The sequence below is a fragment of the Amblyraja radiata genome, chromosome 17, assembly GCF_010909765.2.
Source record: "Amblyraja radiata isolate CabotCenter1 chromosome 17, sAmbRad1.1.pri, whole genome shotgun sequence".
NCBI classification, from domain to species: Eukaryota; Metazoa; Chordata; class Chondrichthyes; order Rajiformes; family Rajidae; genus Amblyraja; species Amblyraja radiata.
In genome coordinates this window covers 34,021,039-34,043,069 of record NC_045972.1, presented here as the reverse complement: position 1 = coordinate 34,043,069, position 22,031 = coordinate 34,021,039, and the positions used below count along the sequence as shown (strand labels likewise).

The following is a 22,031-nucleotide window of genomic DNA, read 5'->3' as shown; positions in this document are numbered from 1 at the left end:
ATTATAAATAGCTGTTTAAACTCGGCACTCTTATATAAACCAAAGTTATTAACTACTCTTTGTAATACTGTGATATTTTAATTGCATGGGGCTTCCAGGGATCAGCACAGCAGTTGAAATAACTACAATCCTGGTTTGCAAAGATGTGGTGCAGCTGTGTGGACTTGGTTAATCCATATAATCATGTACATGCTGCCTATCTGATTACAGTTGGTATGAAGAAATTTCATCTCATTCCCCCCCCTGAATGGCCAACCCTTTATTTTGAGAATGTTTCTTAGTTCTAAACACCCCAGTTAAGGGAAATGCTAACTCTGCATATGCTCTTCAGGCCCTGTAAGCATGTTTTTCATCTCAATGAGATTGTCTATCCTTAAGTATAGGCTCAGCTTAATCTCTCCTCGTATGACACATCTCCCAGGAATCAATCTGATGAAGTGTTGCTGTGGTCCCTCTTGCAAGTATATTCTTAAGCGAACAGACCTGCATACATTCCAGATTTTATCTCACTAGAGCTCAATATCACGCTTTTAACTCTCAAAGCTAGAGCAAATTGTCTTTTTTTTATTGCAACAAGGACTAGCATACAGTTTGACTTCCGAATCGCTCACTTTACCCATGTGGCAACTTTCCATTGAATTGTGTTCAAGGACAACCAGGTCTCCCTTTCAATGTTTTAATGATACTTTATTGTCACGTGTACCTAGGTACAGTGAAATTCTTTGGATTTTTGCATACAATGCACAAAGTACACAGAGACACCACGTATCTAGTGTCGTCAAAGTTACTAAGTACTCAAAGTACCAATGGTCCTTCTTTGTTCTCAGCGGCACGGCCTCTCCGTGCGCGGCTTGTCCTCAGCCTGACTGCCTCTCCCCTCGTACAGTGGGCCGTCCCTCTCCTCTGGCCTTTCAGCCTTCGTGCCCCAGGCGGCACTGCCTCCGACAGCTGACAGTTGAAGGTGCAGGTTAGACCTCCTCCGACCGGCTCTTTGTCCAGCATCTGTTGGCTCGTCTCGCTCCCTCTTCCGGTTCCCGGTCTTCAGAGACAAGCAGGCGATGACCCTCGGACCTACTCCTGTCGGGGATTGGCAACCGCCCACACTATTTTTTCAGTTTCTTACCTTGCCGGAGATGCGATTAATTTTCGGATCGCATTCTCCAGTTGCTCTGCGGCCAACCAACGATGGAGCTGGAGGCCTCCTCGGACTGACCTTGGGCCCCACCGCGGGGCGTGGACTTGCATCGGAGTCGATACCTTGCCTGGGATCGCTCCAACCATGGCCTGCGGACTTTACATCAGGAGCTCGCAGTATCGGGAGAGGCCATGGATGTCGGGAGCTCCAACATCGCGGAAGGTTCGACCAGCCCCGGCACGGGGGAGCTGACATTCCCCCCCCCCCCAAATGAAGGAGCTGATTTGCCTCAAGCGGTGGGCCCGCCGCCGGCAACGTGAGTCAGGATCATCCGTCATCGGAGGGCTCGAGGCACCCGACCGCGGGAGAGCAAAGGGAAGAGATTGAACTTTTTTTCGCCTTCCATCACAGTGAGGAATGTGGAGGAATCATTGTGATGGATGTTTATGTTAAAATGTGTTTTGTATGTTCCGTTGCTTTTTATTTGTATGACTGACTTGACAAATGAAATTTCTCGTATGTTGCAAAACATACTTGGCTAATAAAGTATTATTGTGAATGTGATTGATTATTAACCTTTTTTTATTACACAACAGATAAAATCGTCAGTTTCAATGTTGGTTCCTTGGTATGTTGATCAAGAATATCATTCTTTTATATATTTTATACATTTAACAATGCTGATTTTGTTTGCCCAGATTACATATTAGGTTGAGGTGTTACCTCTAATTTTCTGGTGTATGCAAAGCCTTACAATACAAGTATTTTGAGTTAGGGTGGTGAGGGCAGGATGAGAGAGGAGTGAAGGAAAGTCCATGCATGTCTCCTACCAATGTTTTCCCCTCACCCTTTGTTTTTTTCTTAGCTACACCCAAGTTGCGTGTCCTACTTAATTTTCTCTGAGCTAATATCCTTCCCTTTTTGCTTTACCACATTATTTAATTCTGGGTTACCTCCCTTCTGTTGCTTCTGAAATGTAACAATCCTGGAATTTTTGAATTCCCAGCTACATTCAATTTGCTACCATGGCCTTAAGCCTGTGTTTATTTCTATTTGTGTTGTTAATTTGTCCATATTGTTAGGAATGCTGTGCGCATTCAGATAAAGAGCTATGTTTGTCAATTTCCTAACATTCCCTGCCCGGATGCTAGTTGTAAGTTAACTCTTGTGTTCGTCTCATTGCTCCTGACAGATTCTGGTTATCATAATTTTGCTTCTCTGCCTCTTCTGACTTTCCAAATTTTCCCTCACCAGAGCCTGATCTTTAGCCCTTTATTTGATTTGCTGGAACACTGGTCACAGCCAAACTTGAGTGAAGCCCATTGCAGTGGAACAGCACTCATTTACCCCTGTAGTGATGTAGGTGCCCCATGAAACTCGATTCTCCAGGCACCATTTGTTTTGAGTACTTTGACCTTATTTATCCTATGCCAATTTATACAGCAGAATCAAGCCATGATTACGCTCGATTGGACACAGATTATATGGAGCCTTATTTGAGAAGGACAGCATGGCAGATTTGTAGGTTACTCTGGGTCAGAGAATAAATTGTGTCTGTCGCACGACATAACTGCTGGCAATTTTGTTACAAGTTTGTGTGCTGCCGGTTGCTTTTCTGCCTCTAGGTTAACACACGATAGGGCTTAAAATATACAAGCAAAGAACGTGCAGACTTTTGTCTTATTTGCACCTTGCTATCTTTGAAAAAATTGTCAATAATTGTCACTACTCTCAGAGTAATATCTCGGTCTGCATGAGTAATATCTCGGTCTCTCTTCGTGCAACTGATAGTTTTCAAAAGATGTTATAACTTTACAGCCTGTGAAAAAAAAGAAAATAAAGCGAGAAATCAAGATACTGGAAAACCTTCGTGGGGGTCCCAACATTATCAAGCTGCTGGATGTGGTAAAGGACCCTGTGGTGAGTAGCAGTGTTGGTATGTTCTCCAGATTTAAAGTATGCCTTGCCATCAAGGAAGTGCATGTTTGCTGAGGTTAGAGTGGCTCAGTTGATACTGCACTCTCCTCAAAGTTACAAAATGTGTTTACCTCCCACACTAGCACTTAACGATATTGATCTGAGCTGACGTTCTGAAGCAGTGCTATTCCTATCTTCGTTTGGCAAAATATTTGGCAAACTAGGATGTGTATTCTGGTTCAGTTGGATGGATTTAATTTAAATTTAAAGATAGGACAGGTTCTGAAGAAGGGTCTCGACCCGAAACATCACAGATTCCTCTCCAGAGCTGCTGTTTGACCCGCTGAGTTACTCCAGCATTTTGTTTCTACCTTCGATTTAAACCACTATCTGCAGTTCTTTCCTACATATGGAAACAGGCCCACCCTCTGCCCACCAAGTCCACACCCACCAGTGATCACCTGTACACTAGCACTAGTCCGAAGCACTAGGGACAATTTACAGAAGCCAATTAACCTACAAACCTGCACATCTTTGGAATTTGGGAGGAAACGAGCACCCAGAGAAAACCCACACAGTCACAGGTAGATCATACAAACTCCATACAGACATCTCCTGGATCCTAGGTCTCTGTCGCTGTAATGCAGAAACTCTACTGCTGCACCACTGTGCTGGCACCAGATTTTAACATTCCTTCGTTAATAACCAAAAGTGCATGTGATTATTCACTTATGTAATCCTCACTCAATTAACCCTACCAAAAATAGATTGGCTAATCTTCTCGCTGTTTGTTGCTGTGTGTAAAAGTGCTACTATATTGGATCATATAATAATATGTTAATTCACTGTGAGATAAGATAAAATAGCCTTGTCTTTTAATTGATCCCAGGATTGTTTTAAACATGTTCAATCTCTGAAGCTTTAATTTTATTGTTTTATAAGCACTGACCTCACTATTCAATGCTAATAGTGTTTGTCAAGCTGCCAAGTTGTAAACATGATATGATTACTCGCTGCACAAGTCATGTCTTCCCTTTGACAAAATCCACAACCCTTGCACTACCAATTTCTACTGTAGCTTCTACCTGACAGCTCGAGATTTCAAAATACACTTGCCCCATTCGTTGGTATGTAATGTATTCTGAAATGATTTGAGCTTTTTAAAGATGGCATGCCCAAAAAAACTCACATGCACATAGTAAACTAGAGCCATAAGTAATCATGCCCCTTTGTGTACCTTACCACTGCAGCCCCCTCCTGCCCTACCAATCCATATTTTGCCCTTGACAAATCTGTTCCTTAGGATCTTAGCAATCCAACTATATTCAACAGGAGCTGTTTCAGCCCAACTTGATAATTTTGCGGAACGTGAGGGAAACTGAGAGGCTGTGTCTTTGGCTTTTTCTTCCCATGTCCAAGTTATGATTTCTGCCATTTCTTCTAAACTTATTAATGTTCAGGAACAAAATGATGCATTATATTTTGTATATAATGCAGGCATACTGCTTAAAAGATTATGCAGGTCAGTTTTGGCTATGGCTGATGGGTAGTAAGGAAAGATGGTACTGGACATGGAGCACAGCTTTTATGCAGCAATAAGGAAGGAGTATCTTGGGCTGTTTTTTGGTATTAACTAGCAGCTTGTTTTGGGAACAATGAATCATTTTCATAATCTTGGGAATTGTGGAGCACCTCGGGCTGAGAGAATCCATCGTGCAGTTGATTAAAGGGAACAGTCATAGACTTGACAACATGCAACAGCCTCAATGTGACTTTATGAAAATGTATTTTTAACCTCTACTTCACAGTGGTTAACTTGGTGGCCACTGACATTACAAACCTCATTGGCTACAGCATTTCCTGTTGATATGTTTTGTGATAGGTAATCAAGTTAAGATTGCTGGCAGTTTCTGACATATGTTCTATCTTAAATTGTAATCTTGTTCTTTCCACAGTCGAGAACTCCAGCTCTTGTTTTTGAGCACATTGATAACACTGATTTCAAGGTGAGCTTGCAGATTTGTATACATGTAATCAAAGCAGTTATTGTATTTAATGATATTTCTGTTTGGTCTGCACTTGTGTACAGCCTTTTACTCACTCATGCTGAATTTTCCTCCAATTCCATTCCACCCTCCCACCCTTTTTTTCTCTCTTTGTCTAGCAACTGTATCAGATCTTGGTGGATTATGACATCCGGTTCTACATGTATGAAATTCTCAAGGTGAGTTGGAAGCCTTAAGTTCTTCCAGTAAGTCAATTGAATGGTGTTTATTGATTATGAATTTTAGCTTCTCTTTGCTTTTGTTCCCTTTTTAGGTCATCCTTGCTGTGTCAGTGCCCTCCCCGCCACTACCCTTCACTGATGATTCTTTGGCAGGAAATAATTCTGTACAGAGATTGCTGTGGCCACCAGGCTTCTCCCACACCAATGTTTGCATCACTTGGTGGGTGTCCAGCTAGTGATTGACATTCAAGTGGTGGCAGGCCTCTCACTTCTGGATAAACCATTATGTGCTTCACCTGGAGGTCTGGCTGAGAGCAGATGCTCCTCTTCCCTGCCCTCTGCCAATTTAGGAATGTGGTGCTTTCCTCACACCAGGGAAAGTAAATGCACTGTTTTTTTCCACTGGACAAAATGTTTAGGAACAATATGATTGCTAATGATATCAAACATAGAAACATAGAAATTAGGTGCAGGAGTAGGCCATTCGGCCCTTCGAGCCTGCACCGCCATTCAATATGATCATGGCTGATCATCCAGCTCAGTATCCCGTACCTGCCTTCTCTCCATACCCTCTGATCCCCTTAGCCACAAGGGCCACATCTAACTCCCTCTTAAATATAGCCAATGAACTGGCCTCGACTACCCTCTGTGGCAGAGAGTTCCAGAGATTCACCACTCTCTGTGTGAAAAAAGTTCTTCTCATCTCGGTTTTAAAGGATTTCCCCCTTATCCTTAAGCTGTGACCCCTTGTCCTGTCCTTCCCCAACATCGGGAGCAATCTTCCTGCATCTAGCCTGTCCAACCCCTTAAGAATTTTGTAAGTTTCTATAAGATCCCCTCTCAATCTCCTAAATTCTAGAGAGTATAAACCAAGTCTATCCAGTCTTTCTTCATAAGACAGTCCTGACATCCCAGGAATCAGTCTGGTGAACCTTCTCTGCACTCCCTCTATGGCAATAATGTCCTTCCTCAGATTTGGAGACCAAAACTGTACGCAATACTCCAGGTGTGGTCTCACCAAGACCCTGTACAACTGCAGTAGAACCTCCCTGCTCCTATACTCAAATCCTTTTGCTATGAAAGCTAACATACCATTCGCTTTCTTCACTGCCTGCTGCACCTGCATGCCTACTTTCAATGACTGGTGTACCATGACACCCAGGTCTCGCTGCATCTCCCCTTTTCCTAGTCGGCCACCATTTAGATAATAGTCTGCTTTCCTGTTTTTGCCACCAAAATGGATAACCTCACATTTATCCACATTATACTGCATCAGCCAAACATTTGCCCACTCACCCAGCCTATCCAAGTCACCTTGCAGTCTCCTAGCATCCTCCTCACAGCTAACACTGCCCCCCAGCTTAGTGTCATCCGCAAACTTGGAGATATTGCCTTCAATTCCCTCATCCAGATCATTAATATATATTGTAAATAGCTGGGGTCCCAGCACTGAGCCTTGCGGTACCCCACTAGTCACTGCCTGCCATTGTGAAAAGGACCCGTTTACTCCTACTCTTTGCTTCCTGTTTGCCAGCGAGTTCTCTATCCACATCAATACTGAACCCCCAATGCCGTGTGCTTTAAGTTTGTATACTAATCTCTTATGTGGGACCTTGTCGAAAGCCTTCTGGAAGTCCAGATACACCACATCCACTGGTTCTCCCCTATCCACGCTACTAGTTACATCCTCGAAGAATTCTATAAGATTCGTCAGACATGATTTACCTTTTGTAAATCCATGCTGACTTTGTCCAATGATTTCACCACTTTCCAAATGTGCTGCTATCCCATCTTTAATAACTGACTCTAGCAGTTTCCCCACTACCGATGTTAGACTAACTGGTCTGTAATTCCCCGTTTTCTCTCTCCCTCCCTTCTTAAAAAGTGGGGTTACGTTTGCTACCCGCCAATCCTCAGGAACTACTCCAGAATCTAAAGAGTTTTGAAAGATTATTACTAATGCATCCACTATTTCTGGAGCTACTTCCTTAAGTACTCTGGGATGCAGCCTATCTGGCCCTGGGGATTTATCGGCCTTTAATCCATTCAATTTACCCAACACCACTTCCTGGCTAACCTGGATTTCACTCAATTCCTCCAACTCCTTTGACCCGCGGTCCCCTGCTATTTCCGGCAGATTATTTATGTCTTCCTTAGTGAAGACGGAACCAAAGTAGTTATTCAATTGGTCCGCCATATCCTTGTTCCCCATGATCAACTCACCTGTTTCTGACTGCAAGGGACCTACATTTGTTTTAACTAATCTCTTTCTTTTCACATATCTATAAAAACTTTTGCAGTCAGTTTTTATGTTCCCTGCCAGTTTTCTTTCATAATCTATTTTTCCTTTCCTAATTAAGCCCTTTGTCCTCCTCTGCTGGTCTCTGAATTTCTCCCAGTCTCCCAGAATTTCTCCCAGTATGCTGCTTTTTCTGGCTAATTTGTACGCATCATCCTTCGCTTTGATACTATCCCTGATTTCCCTTGTTATCCACGGATGCACTACCTTCCCTGATTTATTCTTTTGCCAAACTGGGATGACCAATTTTTGTAGTTCATCCATGCAGTCTTTAAATGTCTTCCATTGCATATCCACCGTCAACCCTTTTGGAATTAATTGCCAGTCAATCTTGGCCAATTCATGTCTCATACCCTCAAAGTTACCTTTCTTTAAGTTCAGAACCATTGTTTCTGAATTAACAATGTCACTCTCCATCCTAATGAAGAACTCAACCATATTATGGTCACTCTTGCCCAAGGGGGCACGTACAACAAGACTGCTAACTAACCCTTCCTCATTACTCAATACCCAGTCTAAAATAGCCTACTCTCTCGTTGGTTCCTCTACATGTTGATTTAGATAACTATCCCGCATACATTCCAAGAAATCCTCTTCCTTAGCACCCATGCCAATTTGATTCACCCAATCTATATGTAGATTGAAGTCACCCATTATAACTGTTTTGCCTTTGTCGCACGCATTTCTAATTTCCTGTTTGATACCATCTCCAACTTCACTACTACTGTTAGGTGGCCTGTACACAACACCCACCAGCGTTTTCTGCCCCTTAGTGTTTCGCAGCTCTACCCATACCGATTCCACATCCTCCAAACTAATGTCCTTCCTTTCCATTGCGTTAATCTCCTCTCTAATCAGCAACGCTACACCACCTCCTTTTCCTTTCTCTCTATCCTTCCCGAATATTGAATATCCCTGGATGTTCAGCTCCCAGCCTTGGTCACCCTGGAGCCATGTCTTCGTGATCCCAACTATATCATAGTCATTAATAGCTATCTGCACATTCAACTCATCCACCTCATTACGAATGCTCCTTGCATTGAGACACAAAGCCTTCAGGCTTGTTTTTCAACACTCTTACCCCTTATACAATTATGTTGAAAAGTGGCCCTTTCTGATTTTTGCCCTGTTTTTGTCTGCCTGCCACTTTTACTTTTCACCTTGCTACCTATTGCTTCTACCCTCATTTTACACCCCCCTGTCTCTACGCTCACACATTTAAGAAACCCTTTCCCTTTAACTCCATCCTCCACTATCCCATTCGATACCCCAGTCCCCTTATTCAGTTTAAAACCACCCGTGTAGCAGTGGCAAACCTGCCTGCCAGAATGCTGGTCCCCCGCCTGTTAAGATGCAATCCGTCCCTTTTGTACAGTTCCCCCTTACCCCAAAACAGATCCCAGTGATCTAAGAATCTAGATCCCTGCCCCGTGCACCAGTTCCTCAGCCACACGTTCAGGTCCCGTATCTCCCTGTTCCTGCTCTCGCCAGCACGAGGAACTGGAAGCAAACCGGAGATAACAACCCTGGAGGTCCTGCTTTTCTGCATTTTTCCGAGCTCTCTAAAGTCACGCTGCAGAATATTCATCCCCTTCTTTCCGACATCGTTTGTGCCGACATGCACTACCACTTCCGGATGTTCACCTTCGCCCTTGAGGATTTTCTGCACTCTGTCCGTGACATCCTGGATCCTGGCACCAGGAAGGCAGCACACCATCCTCGCATCCCGTCTGTTGCCGCAGAAACCCCTGTCCGTACCTATCACAATGGAGTCTCCCACTACAATGGCGTTGCCTGCCTTAGGCCTTTTTGGTTTTGGCTCAACAGCCCTATTCGCATCACAAGCCAGTCCGTCGCCCAGTGTAAGCACCTCTTCTGTCCCGACAGCTTCTAAGTGGGTGAACCTGTTCACAAGAGGTACAACACCCGGGGACGTTGGCATTCCATGCTTCCCTCCCGTTCTCACTGTCTCCCACCTTCTCTCTTCCAGTACCTTAGGTGTAACAATCGTACTGTAGGACTTGTCGAGGAACGACTCCGTTTCTCGGACGAACCGGAGGTCATCCACTTGCTTCTCAAGTTCCCCAACACGGCCCTTCAGGAGCTCTACCTGGATGCACTTCTCGCATTTGTAGCAGCCAGAGGCACCAGCGGTGTCCTTGACCTCCCACATACTGCAAGCATCGCACTGAATCAGCTTGCCTGACATCTCCTTCTTTCATCTCTACCTCTCAAGCATATTGCGTGGTCTCCTCTCCTCAGAAGACTCTCGAGCCAAATACTCACACTTCCCTCACAAGGCCGCTCACTCACTGCCGCTCGCTAAGAGCCGTCTTGCTTAAATTGACTGATAAATTGCCTGATTTACCAATTTACAAACCAAATTCCTCAGTTTTCAACTGTTTTCCCAGCACTGACTCGCTTCTCTCCTCCCACTTGGGCTAGAGCCAATCAGTCGTATCTCTTGCTAAACTCCTGCTGCTCCCAAAACTACAGCAGTTCTGAGTCAAGTCTGCCTGCGCTTGGCCTCTACTTTAACTGTTTTCACTTCTCTCCTCCCACTTGGGCTAGAGCCAATCAGTCGTATCTCTTGTTAAACTCCTGCTGCTGTTGCTCCCAAAACTACAACAGTTCTGAGTCAAGTCTGCCTGTCCTTGGCCTTTACTTTAACTGTTTTCACTTCTCTCCTCCCACTTGGGCTAGAGCCAATCAGTCGTATCTCTTGCTAACCTCCTGCTGCTGTTGCTCCCAAATCTACAGCAGTTCTGAGTCAAGTCTGCCTGTCCTTGGCCTCTACTTTAACTGTTTTCACTTCTTTCCTCCCACTTGGGCTAGAGCCAATCAGTCGTATCTCTTGCTAAACTCCTGCTGCTGTTGCTCCTTTCTAATTTAACAATAATGTCCAACAACAGACCACAATTTTGTCCCTTTTGTGTGGTTAGATTTAATTAAAGTAAACTTTAAGGGAATTTGTATGTTGTATAATGAAGAGGGATAGTGTCACAAGTCACAGCAATCCCAGAAGATGCTTTTTTTGTTTTGTGTTTCCATCTGCACTACTTTTTCATATTGATAATTGGAAGTCAACTATTCCATTCTGTGGATTGGTTGCTCAGGGTGGCTGTTCCGAGCAGCTGGTGACCAACTCAGTACATGGAGCATGCTGCCTTTGTTACCTTGTGGAAGAATGGGGGTAGAGAAACAATGAATAAAGGCATGAAAATATACTCATTGCATAACTTTTGTTTTCGCCATAGGCATTGGATTACTGCCACAGTATGGGTATTATGCACAGAGATGTGAAGCCACACAATGTGATGATCGACCATGCCCAGAGAAAGGTATGAGTTGACTGCAGGTTGGCTGCTTTAGTGGTTTTATGGTACTAGTGGGCAAGCTGCAGGATAATAAATGAGACCTGCAAATCCTTATTCTAAATGATATCCTGTAAGGTAATAACCGAACGTTTTTTTTTGCAAAAATTGTATATAGCGTGGCTCTTAATTTAATGGCATTAAGCTGTTGTCAGAACATTTATACAAAGCTTCAGATGAAATATAATTTAAAGTAAAACAAGTTTTTAAATGGGCTTCTTAGGGGAACAAAAATGTGCAGACCTCAAGTAGCAACGTAAGAATTTTTAGCACTCTGCATTTAAAAAAAAAACCTGTTCAACTTTTTATAATGTTAGTACTTGATTACATTTCTGCAACATCAAATTGGGAGGTGACTGCTGTTGTCAGTGCTATTTCTGAGTGGAATCTTCTATTGTTAGTGACGTGAAAACATACTATTATTTCAATGTTGAAATTCTGAACTGATTGTGTGGAAGTACATTAGGGTTATTATTTGTTCGTAACTTTGCTACAGGCGAATTAATATATTTGTTTGTAAATATTATATTTTAGATGCTTTGAGAATGTTTTCTTGCTGTTGATGTGTAGACATGATCTTTCCCCTCAATTTTTGTCGAAATTACTTTCTCTGAAACTTAGACCTGCTCCATTCCTGTGTAAAGTCCCAGTCATGCTGTGAAGCTCATTTTGTAAAATGATTGGGAAATCATTGATTTGAAATATGAAAGGTCATCTTCATTTTTGAAGTTACGAAGTCTGTTGTGCCCTTTATGTTGTGCATACACACAGTGGGCTCCATAATGTTTGGGACAAAGACCCATCATTTATTTATTTGCCTCTGTACTCCACAATTTGAGATTTGTAATAGAAAAAAATCACATGTGGTTAAAGTGTACATTGTCAGATTTTATTAAAGGGAATTTTTTTAATACATTTTGGTTTCACCATGTAAAAATTACAGTTGTGTTTATACATAGTCCCCCCATTTCAGGGCACCATAAAGTTTGGGACACATGGCTTCACAAGCATTTTTAATTGCTCAGGTGTGTTTAATTGCCTCCTTAATAAAGGTATTCGAGAGCTCTCAGCACCTAGTCTTTCCTCCTGTCTTTCCATCACTTTTGGAAATGTTTATTGCTGTTTATCAACATGAGGAAGTTGTGCCAATGAAAGTTAAAGAAGCAATTATGAGACTGAGAAACAAGAATAAAACTGTTAGAGACATCAGCCAAACCTTAGGCTTACCAAAATCAACTGCTTGGAATATCATTAAGAAGAAAGAGAGCACTGGTGAGCTTACTAATCGCAATGGGACTGGCAGGACTAGGAAGACCTCCACAGCTGAAGACAGACGAATTATCTCTATAATAAAGAAAAAACCCCAACACCTGTCCGACAGATCAGAAACATTCCTCAGAAGTCAGGTGTGGATTTGTCAATGTCCACTGTCTGCAGATGACTTCATGAACAAAAAGGCTTCATGGAGGCTACACTGCAAGATGTAAACCACTGGTTAGCCACAAACATAGGATGGCCGGGTTACAGTTTGCCAAGAATTACTTAAAAGAGCAGCCACACTTCTGGAAAAGGTTCTTGTGGACAGATGAGATGAAGATTAACTTGTATCAGATTGATGGCAAGAGCAAAGTATAGAGGAGAGAAGGAACTGTCCAAGATCCAAAGCATATCACCTCATATCTGTGAAACACTGTGGTGGGGGTGTTATGGCCTGGGCATGTATGGCTGCTGAAGGTACTGGCTCACATATCTTCATTGATGATACAACTACTGATGGTAGTATCATAATGAATTCTGAAGTGTATGACACATCCTATCTGCTCAAGATCAAACAAATGTCTCAAAACTCATTGGCATGTGGTTCATTCTACAGCAAGACAATGATCCCAAACATACTGCTAAAGCAACAAAGGAGTTTTCAAAGCTAAAAAATGGTCAATTCTGGAGTGGCCAAGTCAATCACCCGATCTGAACTCAATTGAGCATCCCTTTTATATGCTGAAGAGAAAACTGAAGGCGACCAGCCCTCAAAACAAGCATACGCTGAAGATAGCTGCAATACAGGCCTTGCAGAGCATCACCAGAGAAGATACCCAGCAACTGGTGATGTCCATGGATCGCAGAATTCAAGCAGTCATTGCATGCAAAGGATATGCAACAAAATACTAAACACATTATAATTCTAAGCACTTTAACCACATGTGATTTTTCTCTATTACAAATCTCAAATTGTGGAGTACAGAGGCAAATAAATAAATGATGAGTCTTTGTCCCAAACATTATGGAGGGTACTCTGTGTATGAATGTCATCTTAAAGAATCGTAGCTCCATCTAGTGAATATTTGTTTCTCCATATATTTGTCTTTTCATATGAAGAATACTAATACATTTCCAGCACATTACCTGATACTTAACTGTCTCATTTATTTTACAGCTTCGGTTAATTGACTGGGGACTGGCTGAGTTTTACCATCCTGAACAGGAGTACAATGTTAGAGTGGCCTCCAGATATTTTAAAGGCCCCGAGCTGCTAGTTGACTACCAGGTACAATCAGAAACAAAGTGATTTGTAGATTACATTTTATAAGGATCGGTAGTGGGGGGGTGTAGGGCAACAACTTTTTTTATACCATGGTCCTCTTTTTTTGTTTTGGCTCCTCATTCCAAATATCACCTTTCCCCTCGATCCCCCCTGATATTTTGCCTGAAGTATTTTGAGAGCTGTCCCAGTGACTTTCCTTATCATTTTCTTGGCAGCGGCTTTTCTCCAGATTTAAAGAAAATCTAATTGCATTTAAAATGAAACTTGTTTTTTTTTTTCTGGTAAAAGTGAAATTATTTCTTCACCATTAATTTAAACTTTGCCATCCTAAAACAGGGCATCTAATCTGCATGTCAAGGGGCTAATTAATAAAATTAATTTGATTCTTCAACTTAAATTATTGGGAATGACATAGAAGATTAGTGGGCAAAATTAGGGCACATGGTATTGGGGGTAGAGTGCTGACATGGATAGAAAATTGGTTGGCAGGCAGGAAACAAAGAGTAGGGATTAACGGGTCCCTTTCAGAATAGCAGGCAGTGACTAATGGGTACCGCAAGGCTCGGTGATAGGACCGCAGCTATTTACAATATACATCAATGATTTAGATGAAGGGATTCAAAGTAACATTAGCAAATTTGCAGATGACACAAAGCTGTGTGGCAGTGTGAACTGTGAGGAGCATGCTATGAGAATGCAGGGTGACTTGGACAGGTTGGATGAATGGGCAGGTGCATGGCAGATGCAGTTTAATGTGGATAAATGTGAGGTTATCCACTTTGGTAGCAAAAACAGGAAGGCAGATTACTATCTAAATGGGGTCAAGTTGGGGAAAAAAGGAAGTACAACGGGATCTGGGGGTCCTTGTTCATCAGTCAATGAAAGTAAGCATGCAGGTACAGCAGGCAGTGAAGAAAGCGAATGTCATGTTGGCCTTTATAACAAGAGAAGTCGAGTATAGGAGCAAAGAGGTCCTTCTGCAGTTGCATTGGGCCCTAGTGAGACCACACCTGGAGTATTGTGTGCAATTGTGGTCCTCTAATTTGAGGAAGGACATTCTTGCTATTGAGGGAGTGCAGCGTAGGTTTACAAGGTTAATTCCCGGGATGGCGGGGCTGTCATATGCTGAGAGAATGGAGGGGCTGGGTTTGTATACTCTGGAGATTAGAAGGATGAGAGGGAATCTTATTGAAACATAGAAGATTATTAAGGGTTTGGACACGCTAGAGGCAGGAAACATGTTCCCGATGTTGGGGGAGTACAGAACCAGGGGCCACAGTTTAAGAATAAGGGGTAAGCCATTTAGAACGGAGACGAGGAAACACTTTTTCTCACAGAGAGTTGTGTCTGTGGAATTATCTGCCTCGGAGGGCGGTGGAGGCCGGTTCTCTGGATACTTTCAAGAGAGATCTAGATACAGCTCTTAAAGATAGGGGAGTTCGGGGATATGGGGAGAAGGCAGGAACGAGGTACTGATTGGGGATGATCAGCCATGATCACATTGAATGGCGGTGCTGGCTCGAAGGGCCAAATGGCCTACTCCTGCACCTATTGTCTATAGTCTATTGCCTATTGCTTATTGGCATGAATAAAGAAAAGTGCTTTGTTGTAAAGTTGTGTGCTTCTATAATGTGCTGTTTGTGAAAAAAGGTAATTTAGAAACATTGTAAATGCACTCTTTTATAATTATAATTTAGTTAAAATTTGCAGATGAACTTTGCGCTTGATTGGACACGTTGGATTAAAAAAATATCTACTGAACCACATACAACACCCATGTCATGCCAAATGCTGTTGTTTTGAATGCATTTTGTCTGCTCAGTACCCTAATCTGCATTTTCTTTTTCCAGATGTACGATTACAGTCTGGACATGTGGAGTCTGGGATGCATGTTGGCCAGCATGATATTCCGCAAGGAGCCTTTCTTCCATGGACATGATAATTATGATCAGGTAGGGTTTTGTTGAAAACAGAAAATGCTGGAAATATTTCTCAAGATGGGTAGTTCTGTAGTGAGAGAAATTGTTAATTTCATTAGAACTAGAAAAAATTAAAAAAACAAATATTTTAACTTTCTGAGAAGGAGGGGGAATGAAGACAACAAATGGAACGTCTCAAACAGTGGAAACTTGACAAATATTATTAACGCTGGCTGAGGTAGTGGTGAAAGGTTTTAATGATCCAAAAGAAGAGAAGGCTAGAAGAGAGGAAGGAGGGGGGGGGGGGGGGGGGGGGAGAGAAGGAGAGAAACACAGCCGGGCATTTAATAGGTGAACACAGACAATGGGGTTTCTGATAGGCAGATGGTTGGTCAAAGGCCAGAGATGAAAACAAAGGTGTGAGACAAAAGGATTGAAGAGTTGTGAATTATGATGCCAGTTGAAGGAATGTAGGTGGGGAGCAATAGATGCAAGTCTGAGTGGGGCATGTGAGGGAGATGGGGGAGAGAAAGAGGGAGGGGGTGGTTGTAAGAAGTTACCCCAAATTGGGGAATTCATTGTTCATACTGTCGGCTACAGTAATCTACCCAAGTGGAATATGAGTCTCTTGCTCCATGAACTTTATTGTGGTAAGTTCTGTGATTTCAGGTGATCTGCTTCACAGATTGTAAGAGTGATGGTGTAGGTCTCCGATCAGCTTGAGAAACGGTGCAATTTTTTTTTCAGTGTCTTAACCGTGCGATTTTTTATCTTTATTTTCCCCTTCTTTTCTCTCTCTTCAGAGTCTTGAGTGTGACTTGTGTTGACAATTTCAGTAGGCATTACAAATACCCATGATTTAATGGAACCTTCCTGAATTAATGATGGCTTCTATACTTTCTGGGCAATTGCTCGTTCATCTTGAGTAACTGGCATTTAAAACATTTCTCAATGTGAAGTATAGCATTGTTGGGAAACTGAACCACATTATTAAAAGTTGCATTGAAGAATTCAGTAATGAATCTCACCTTAAACTTGGGTCCTACATGATAGTTCTAAAGAAATGTGTTCTAATTTCCACGGGAAATTTGCTAAATTAAAGCCTGAATTGACTGTTGCTCAGTGAGTTTTGGGTTTGGTTATCCTTGCAGACATGTTGTTGTGCCTGGATAAGTAAAACACAAAATTGCAAAGCAAGAGTTTTCTTTAAATGTGACATACAGTGCTCTCCATAATGTTTGGGACAAAGACCCATCATTTATTTATTTGCCTCTGTACTCCACAATTTGAGAGTTGTAATAGAAAAAAAATCACATGTGGTTAAAGTGCACATTGTCCAGATTTTAATAAAGACCATTTTTACACATTTTGGTTTCACCACGTAAAAATTACAGTAGTGTTTATACATGGTTCCCCCCATTTCAGGGCACCATAATGTTTGGGACACAGCAATGTCATGTAAATGAAAGTAATAGTGTTTAGTATTTTATTACATATCCTTTGCATGCAATGACTGCTTGAAGTCTACGATTCATGGACATCAACAGTTGCCGGGTGTCTTCTCTGGTGATGCTCTGCCAGGCCTGTATTGCAGCCATCTTTAGCTTATGCATGTTTTGGGGGCTAGTCCCCTTCAGTTTTCTCTTCGGCATATAAAAGTCATGCTCAATTGGGTTCAGATTGGGTGATTGACTTGGCCACTCAAGAATTGACCATTTTTTAGCTTTGCCTCACTCCTTTGTTGCTTTAGCAGTATGTTTGGGATCATTGTCTTGCTGTAGAATGAACCGCCGGCCAATGAGTTTTGAGGCATTTATTTGAACGAGCAGATAGGATGTGTCTATACACTTCAGAATTAATTACAGTGCATTCAGAAAATATTCAGACCCCTTCACTTTTTCCATATTTTGTTCCATTACAGCCTTATTCTAAGAATTGATTAAATTCATTTTTGATCATTAATCTGCACACAATACCCCATAATGAAAAAGCGAAAACAGGTATTTAGAAATGTTTGCAAAATAATTAAAAATAAATAACTGAAATATCACATTTACATAAGTATTCAGACCCTTTGCTATGACACTCAAAATTGAGCTTCGGTGCATCCTGTTTCCATTGATTATCCTTGAGATGTTTCTACAACTTGTTTGGAGTCCACCAGAGCTGTGGGGATGTTTTTATAGCAGCAGGAATTGGGAGACTAGTCAGGATCGAGAGAAAGATGAACGGAGCAAAGTACAGAGAGATCCTTGATGAAAATCTGTTCCAGAGCGTTCAGGACCTCAGACTGGGGTGGAGGTTCACCTTCCAACAGGACAACGACCCATAGCACACAGCCAATACAATGCAGGAGTGACTTTGTGACAAGTCTGTGAATGTCCTTGAGTGGCCCAGCCAGAGCCGGACTTGAACCCGATCAAACATCTCTGAAGGGACCTGAAAATAGTTGTGCATCGATGTTTCCCATCCAACTTGACAGAGCTTGAGAGGATCTGCAAAGAAGAATAGGAGAAATTACCCAAATGCAGGTGTGCCAAGTTTGTAGTGTCATACCCAAGAAGACTTGAGGCTGTAATCACTGCCTAAGGTGCCTCAACAAAGTACTGCGTAAAGGGTCTGAATACTTATGTAAATGTGATATTTCAGTTATTTGTTTTTAATTACTTTGCAAAAATTTCTAAACGCCTGTTTAAGCTTTTTTATTATGTGATATTGTGTGTAGATTGATGATTTAAAAAAAATGAATTTAACCCATTTTAGAATAAGGATGTAACATGACAAAATGTGGAAATAGTGAAGGGGTCTGAATACTTTCTGAATGCACTGTATGCTACTACCATCAGCAGTTGTATCATCAATGAAGATATGTGAGCCAGTACCTTCAGCAGCCATACATGCCCAGGCCATAACACCCCCATCACCGTGTTTCACAGATAAGGAGGTATGCTTTGCATCTTGGGCAGTTCCTTCTCTCCTCCATACTTTGCTCTTGCCATCACTCTGATATAAGTTAATCATTGTCTCATCTGTCCACAAGACCTTTTTCCAGAACTGTGGTTGCTCTTTTAAGTACTTTTGGCAAACTGTAACCTGGCCATCCTATTTTTGCGGCTAGCCAGTGGTTTGCATCTTGCAGTGTAGACTCCGTATTTCTGTTCATGAAGTCTTCTACAGACAGTGGTTATTGACAAATCCACACCTGAAGAGTGTTTCTGATCTGTCAGACAGGTGTTAGGGGATTTTTCTTTATTATAGACAGCATTCTTCTGTCGTCAGCTGTGGAGGTCTTCCTTGGCCTGTCAATCCCTTTGCGATTAGTAAGCTCACCAATGCTCTCTTTCTTCATAATGATGCTCCAAACAGTTGATTTTGGTAAGCCTAAAGTTTGACTGATGTCTCTAGCAGTTTTATTCTTGTTTCTCAGTCTCATAATGGCTTCTTTGATTTTCATTGGCACAACTTTGGTCCTCGTGTTGATAAACAGCAATAATAGGTTCCAAAAGTGATGGAAAGATTGGAGGAAAGACCAGGTGCTGAGAGCTCTCTTATACCTGCATCGAGGAGGCAATTAAACACAACTGAGCAATTACAAATACCTGTAAACCCATGTGTCCCAAACATGATGGTGCCTTGAAATGGGATGGGGGGGGGGAGGGTGACTATGTATTAACACAGCTGTCATTTCTACATGTGAAACCAAAATGTATAAAAATAACCTTTATTAAAATCTGACAATGTGCACTTTAACCACATGTGGTTTTGATCTATTACAAATCTCAAATTGTGGAAAATAAATAAATGATGGGTCTTTGTCCCAAACATTATGGAGGGCACTGTAAGTGAAGCAATTTTCTGTCAGGGGTGCGAATGAACATGCTCTGTATCGGATTGAAATATGCTAAATAGTGATGCAGCTAAAGATCCACTTTGCTACGAATAATAAAAAATCAACAAAGCAAAGAATTGATGTTGAAAAGACCACATTAATTTCTGGTTGTTGCATTAGGGATTGAGAGATTTCTTCCACTCTCATAATCTAAATGGGGAGACACATTGAATTGCAGAATAGACAGCATTAAAATGGAATATTAGAATTTCAAGGGTCATGCCACATTAATTATGTAAAAGCACACATGCTACATTTTTGCATTATGATTTTTCATTGGTGCATGTGCATTTCTTCTCAATGGTGCATTTAAGATAAAACTATTTACGTTATTTATATTGTATATCAGTATTTAATATGCAAAAGAAAAATCACATGTGAAATCTCAACATAAAATGTGAGGGGATAGAAAAGGCTAGAGCATTATTGACTGCAGATGTGTTCCTATACTGTCAGGACACCCCTGGCTATTTGATCTGACCTGTTCAAAGCCAATGTCAGCAGAGACCCATTGCTATAGAACCCAATGTCAATGTAAACTGACTTGACACCTGCCTTAAACATTCTCCATTGTCGCTTCAAATGTCAACATGCACATGGTTTTGCAAATTCTTAAATATTTAATCGTGCTTTCAATATTATGAGTTAGATCTTGTGATTTCAGAGATTCCTCCATTCTAAGTCAACAGTTAATGTGCACAATATTGAACTGCTAATGTTACTATCATATCAAATCCAGAATTGCAGGTAGTCTCGTTGGAAACTTCTTGGAAACTAATAAGATAATCTAGAATTAACTGGCCCACTTTTTGATCTAACATCATACTGATCTTCAGAATATCTCTGCATTGAATAACTGGTTACCTAATGGAGGGAGGTATGAGCGAGTTAGTTATTCTGACTGCGCAAGCCCAGGTCACATAGATCACTTGCGATAAATATTGTTGCTGCATGTATACAGACCTGCATTTCATCCATAGTCAGGATCGAACCAGAGTCTCCGGTGCTGCAAGCGTTGTTGAATTGCTGCTGGACTGTCCTCTCCTGAGTGTCCCATCCTGTCCAGGGGCGGTCGGAGATGTCCGGGGTGACCCTGGACTGACGGGACACCGGCCCGGAGCAATGGCGGCCCAGGCTTACACCCAGCGCGGAGAAGAAGCGCTAACTCCATTCCACGGCCGATGTACAGTCAGTCCAGGGTCACCCCGGATATCTCCGGCCGCCCTGAACAGGGATGGGACACTCGGGAGGGGACGGTCCAGCAGCAATTCAACAGCGCTTGCAGCACCGGAGACCCGGGTTCAATCCTGACTACGGATGAAACGCAGGTCTTTACACATGCAGGAGCACAGTTGCCGGGAATGTTTATCGGGAGTGACCTTTGACAAATCCCATGATTCCTTGCGTTTTTCGGAATACCCAACTTGCTTATTGCTCAAGGCATGAGTGAACAAGAAGTTTGTTGGTCTCCAAATGAAAGCATTGAGTCTGATTTCCGAATCAAGTACTGACTCAATGATGGGAGTTGTGTTCAAGTCGTATAATCCAGGTCTTAAAAATCAATATTAATAATTTTCAAAATTAATTAATGCTCAAGAGTAGTAAAAGTGAACGGAGGCTTGACCCTGTGACTGTTTAAAGAAAAATCAATGAATGGATCACATTATCCTGTTGTGAATGAGTGCCCATTAAGATACATTCGACTTTTCTTTCTTCTAGCTTGTTCGCATCGCCAAGGTTTTAGGAACTGATGAATTGTTTGACTACCTCAAGAAATACCACATCGAACTGGATCCTCGGTTTAATGATACTCTTGGCCAGTGAGTTGAATAACTGGATTGAGTGAAACAAATTAACCTAATCTGAGATTGTTCCTTCCGAGTTGATTTTTAAGTGCACATAATATTGTATTTGTGGATGGGAAGAAACTTGTCATTTACCTGAGAAGTTTAATATTGGTGTGGGGAAAGGGGGAGGAGTATAAACAATAGACAATAGGTGCAGGAGTAGGCCATTCGGCCCTTCGAGCCAGCACTGCCATTCAATGTGATCATGGCTGATCATCCCCAATCAGTACCCTGTTCCTGCCTTCTCCCCATATCCCCTGACTCCGCTATTTTTAAGAGCCCTATCTAGCTCTCTTGAAAGCATCCAGAGAACCTGCCTCCACCGCCCTCTGAGGCAGAGAATTCCACAGACTCACCACTGTGAGAAAAAGTGTTTCCTCGTCTCCGTTCTAAATGGCTTACTCCTTATTCTTAAACTGTGGCCCCTGGTTCTGGACTCCCCCATCATCGGGAACATGTTTCCCGCCTCTAGCGTGTCCAAGCACTTAACAATCTTATATGTTTCAATGAGATATCCTCTCATCCTTCAGAGAGCACAAGCCCAGCTGCTCCATTCTCTCAGCATATGACAGTCCCACCATCCCGGGAATTAACCTTGTAAACCTATGCTGCACTCCCTCAACAGCAAGAATGTCCTTCCTCAAATTAGGGGACCCAAACTACACACAATACTCCAGGTGTGGTCTCACTAGGGCTCTGTACAACTGCAGAAGGACCTCTTTGCTCCTATATTCGATTCCTCTTGTTATAAAGGCCAACATGCCATTCGCTTTCTTCACTGCCTGCTGTACCTGCATGCTTACTTTCGTAGACTGATGTACAAGGACCCCCAGATCCCGTTGTACTTCCCCTTTCCCCAACTTGACTCCATTTAGGTAGTAA

At 42.2% G+C, this 22,031-nt stretch overlaps 1 protein-coding gene across 3 annotated transcripts in view; it reads left to right on the top strand.

The window, feature by feature from the left end:
* Nucleotides 1–22,031, top strand: part of csnk2a2 (casein kinase 2 alpha 2) — a 51,256-nt gene that overhangs the window by 23,938 nt on the left and 5,287 nt on the right. For 2 of the 3 annotated variants that reach the window (XR_004414520.1, XM_033036082.1), the window contains exons 3-9: nt 2,954–3,055; nt 5,008–5,058; nt 5,217–5,276; nt 10,836–10,919; nt 13,387–13,497; nt 15,345–15,446; nt 21,022–21,122. Coding sequence is in view for 2 of the 3 variants with exons in the window: in XM_033036082.1 (XP_032891973.1) it covers nt 2,954–3,055; nt 5,008–5,058; nt 5,217–5,276; nt 10,836–10,919; nt 13,387–13,497; nt 15,345–15,446; nt 21,022–21,122 (611 nt within the window). In the remaining variant the exon portion in view is untranslated. The remainder of the gene's footprint in view (nt 1–2,953; nt 3,056–5,007; nt 5,059–5,216; nt 5,277–10,835; nt 10,920–13,386; nt 13,498–15,344; nt 15,447–21,021; nt 21,123–22,031) is intronic. The other variant, XM_033036084.1, reaches the window with a different exon arrangement.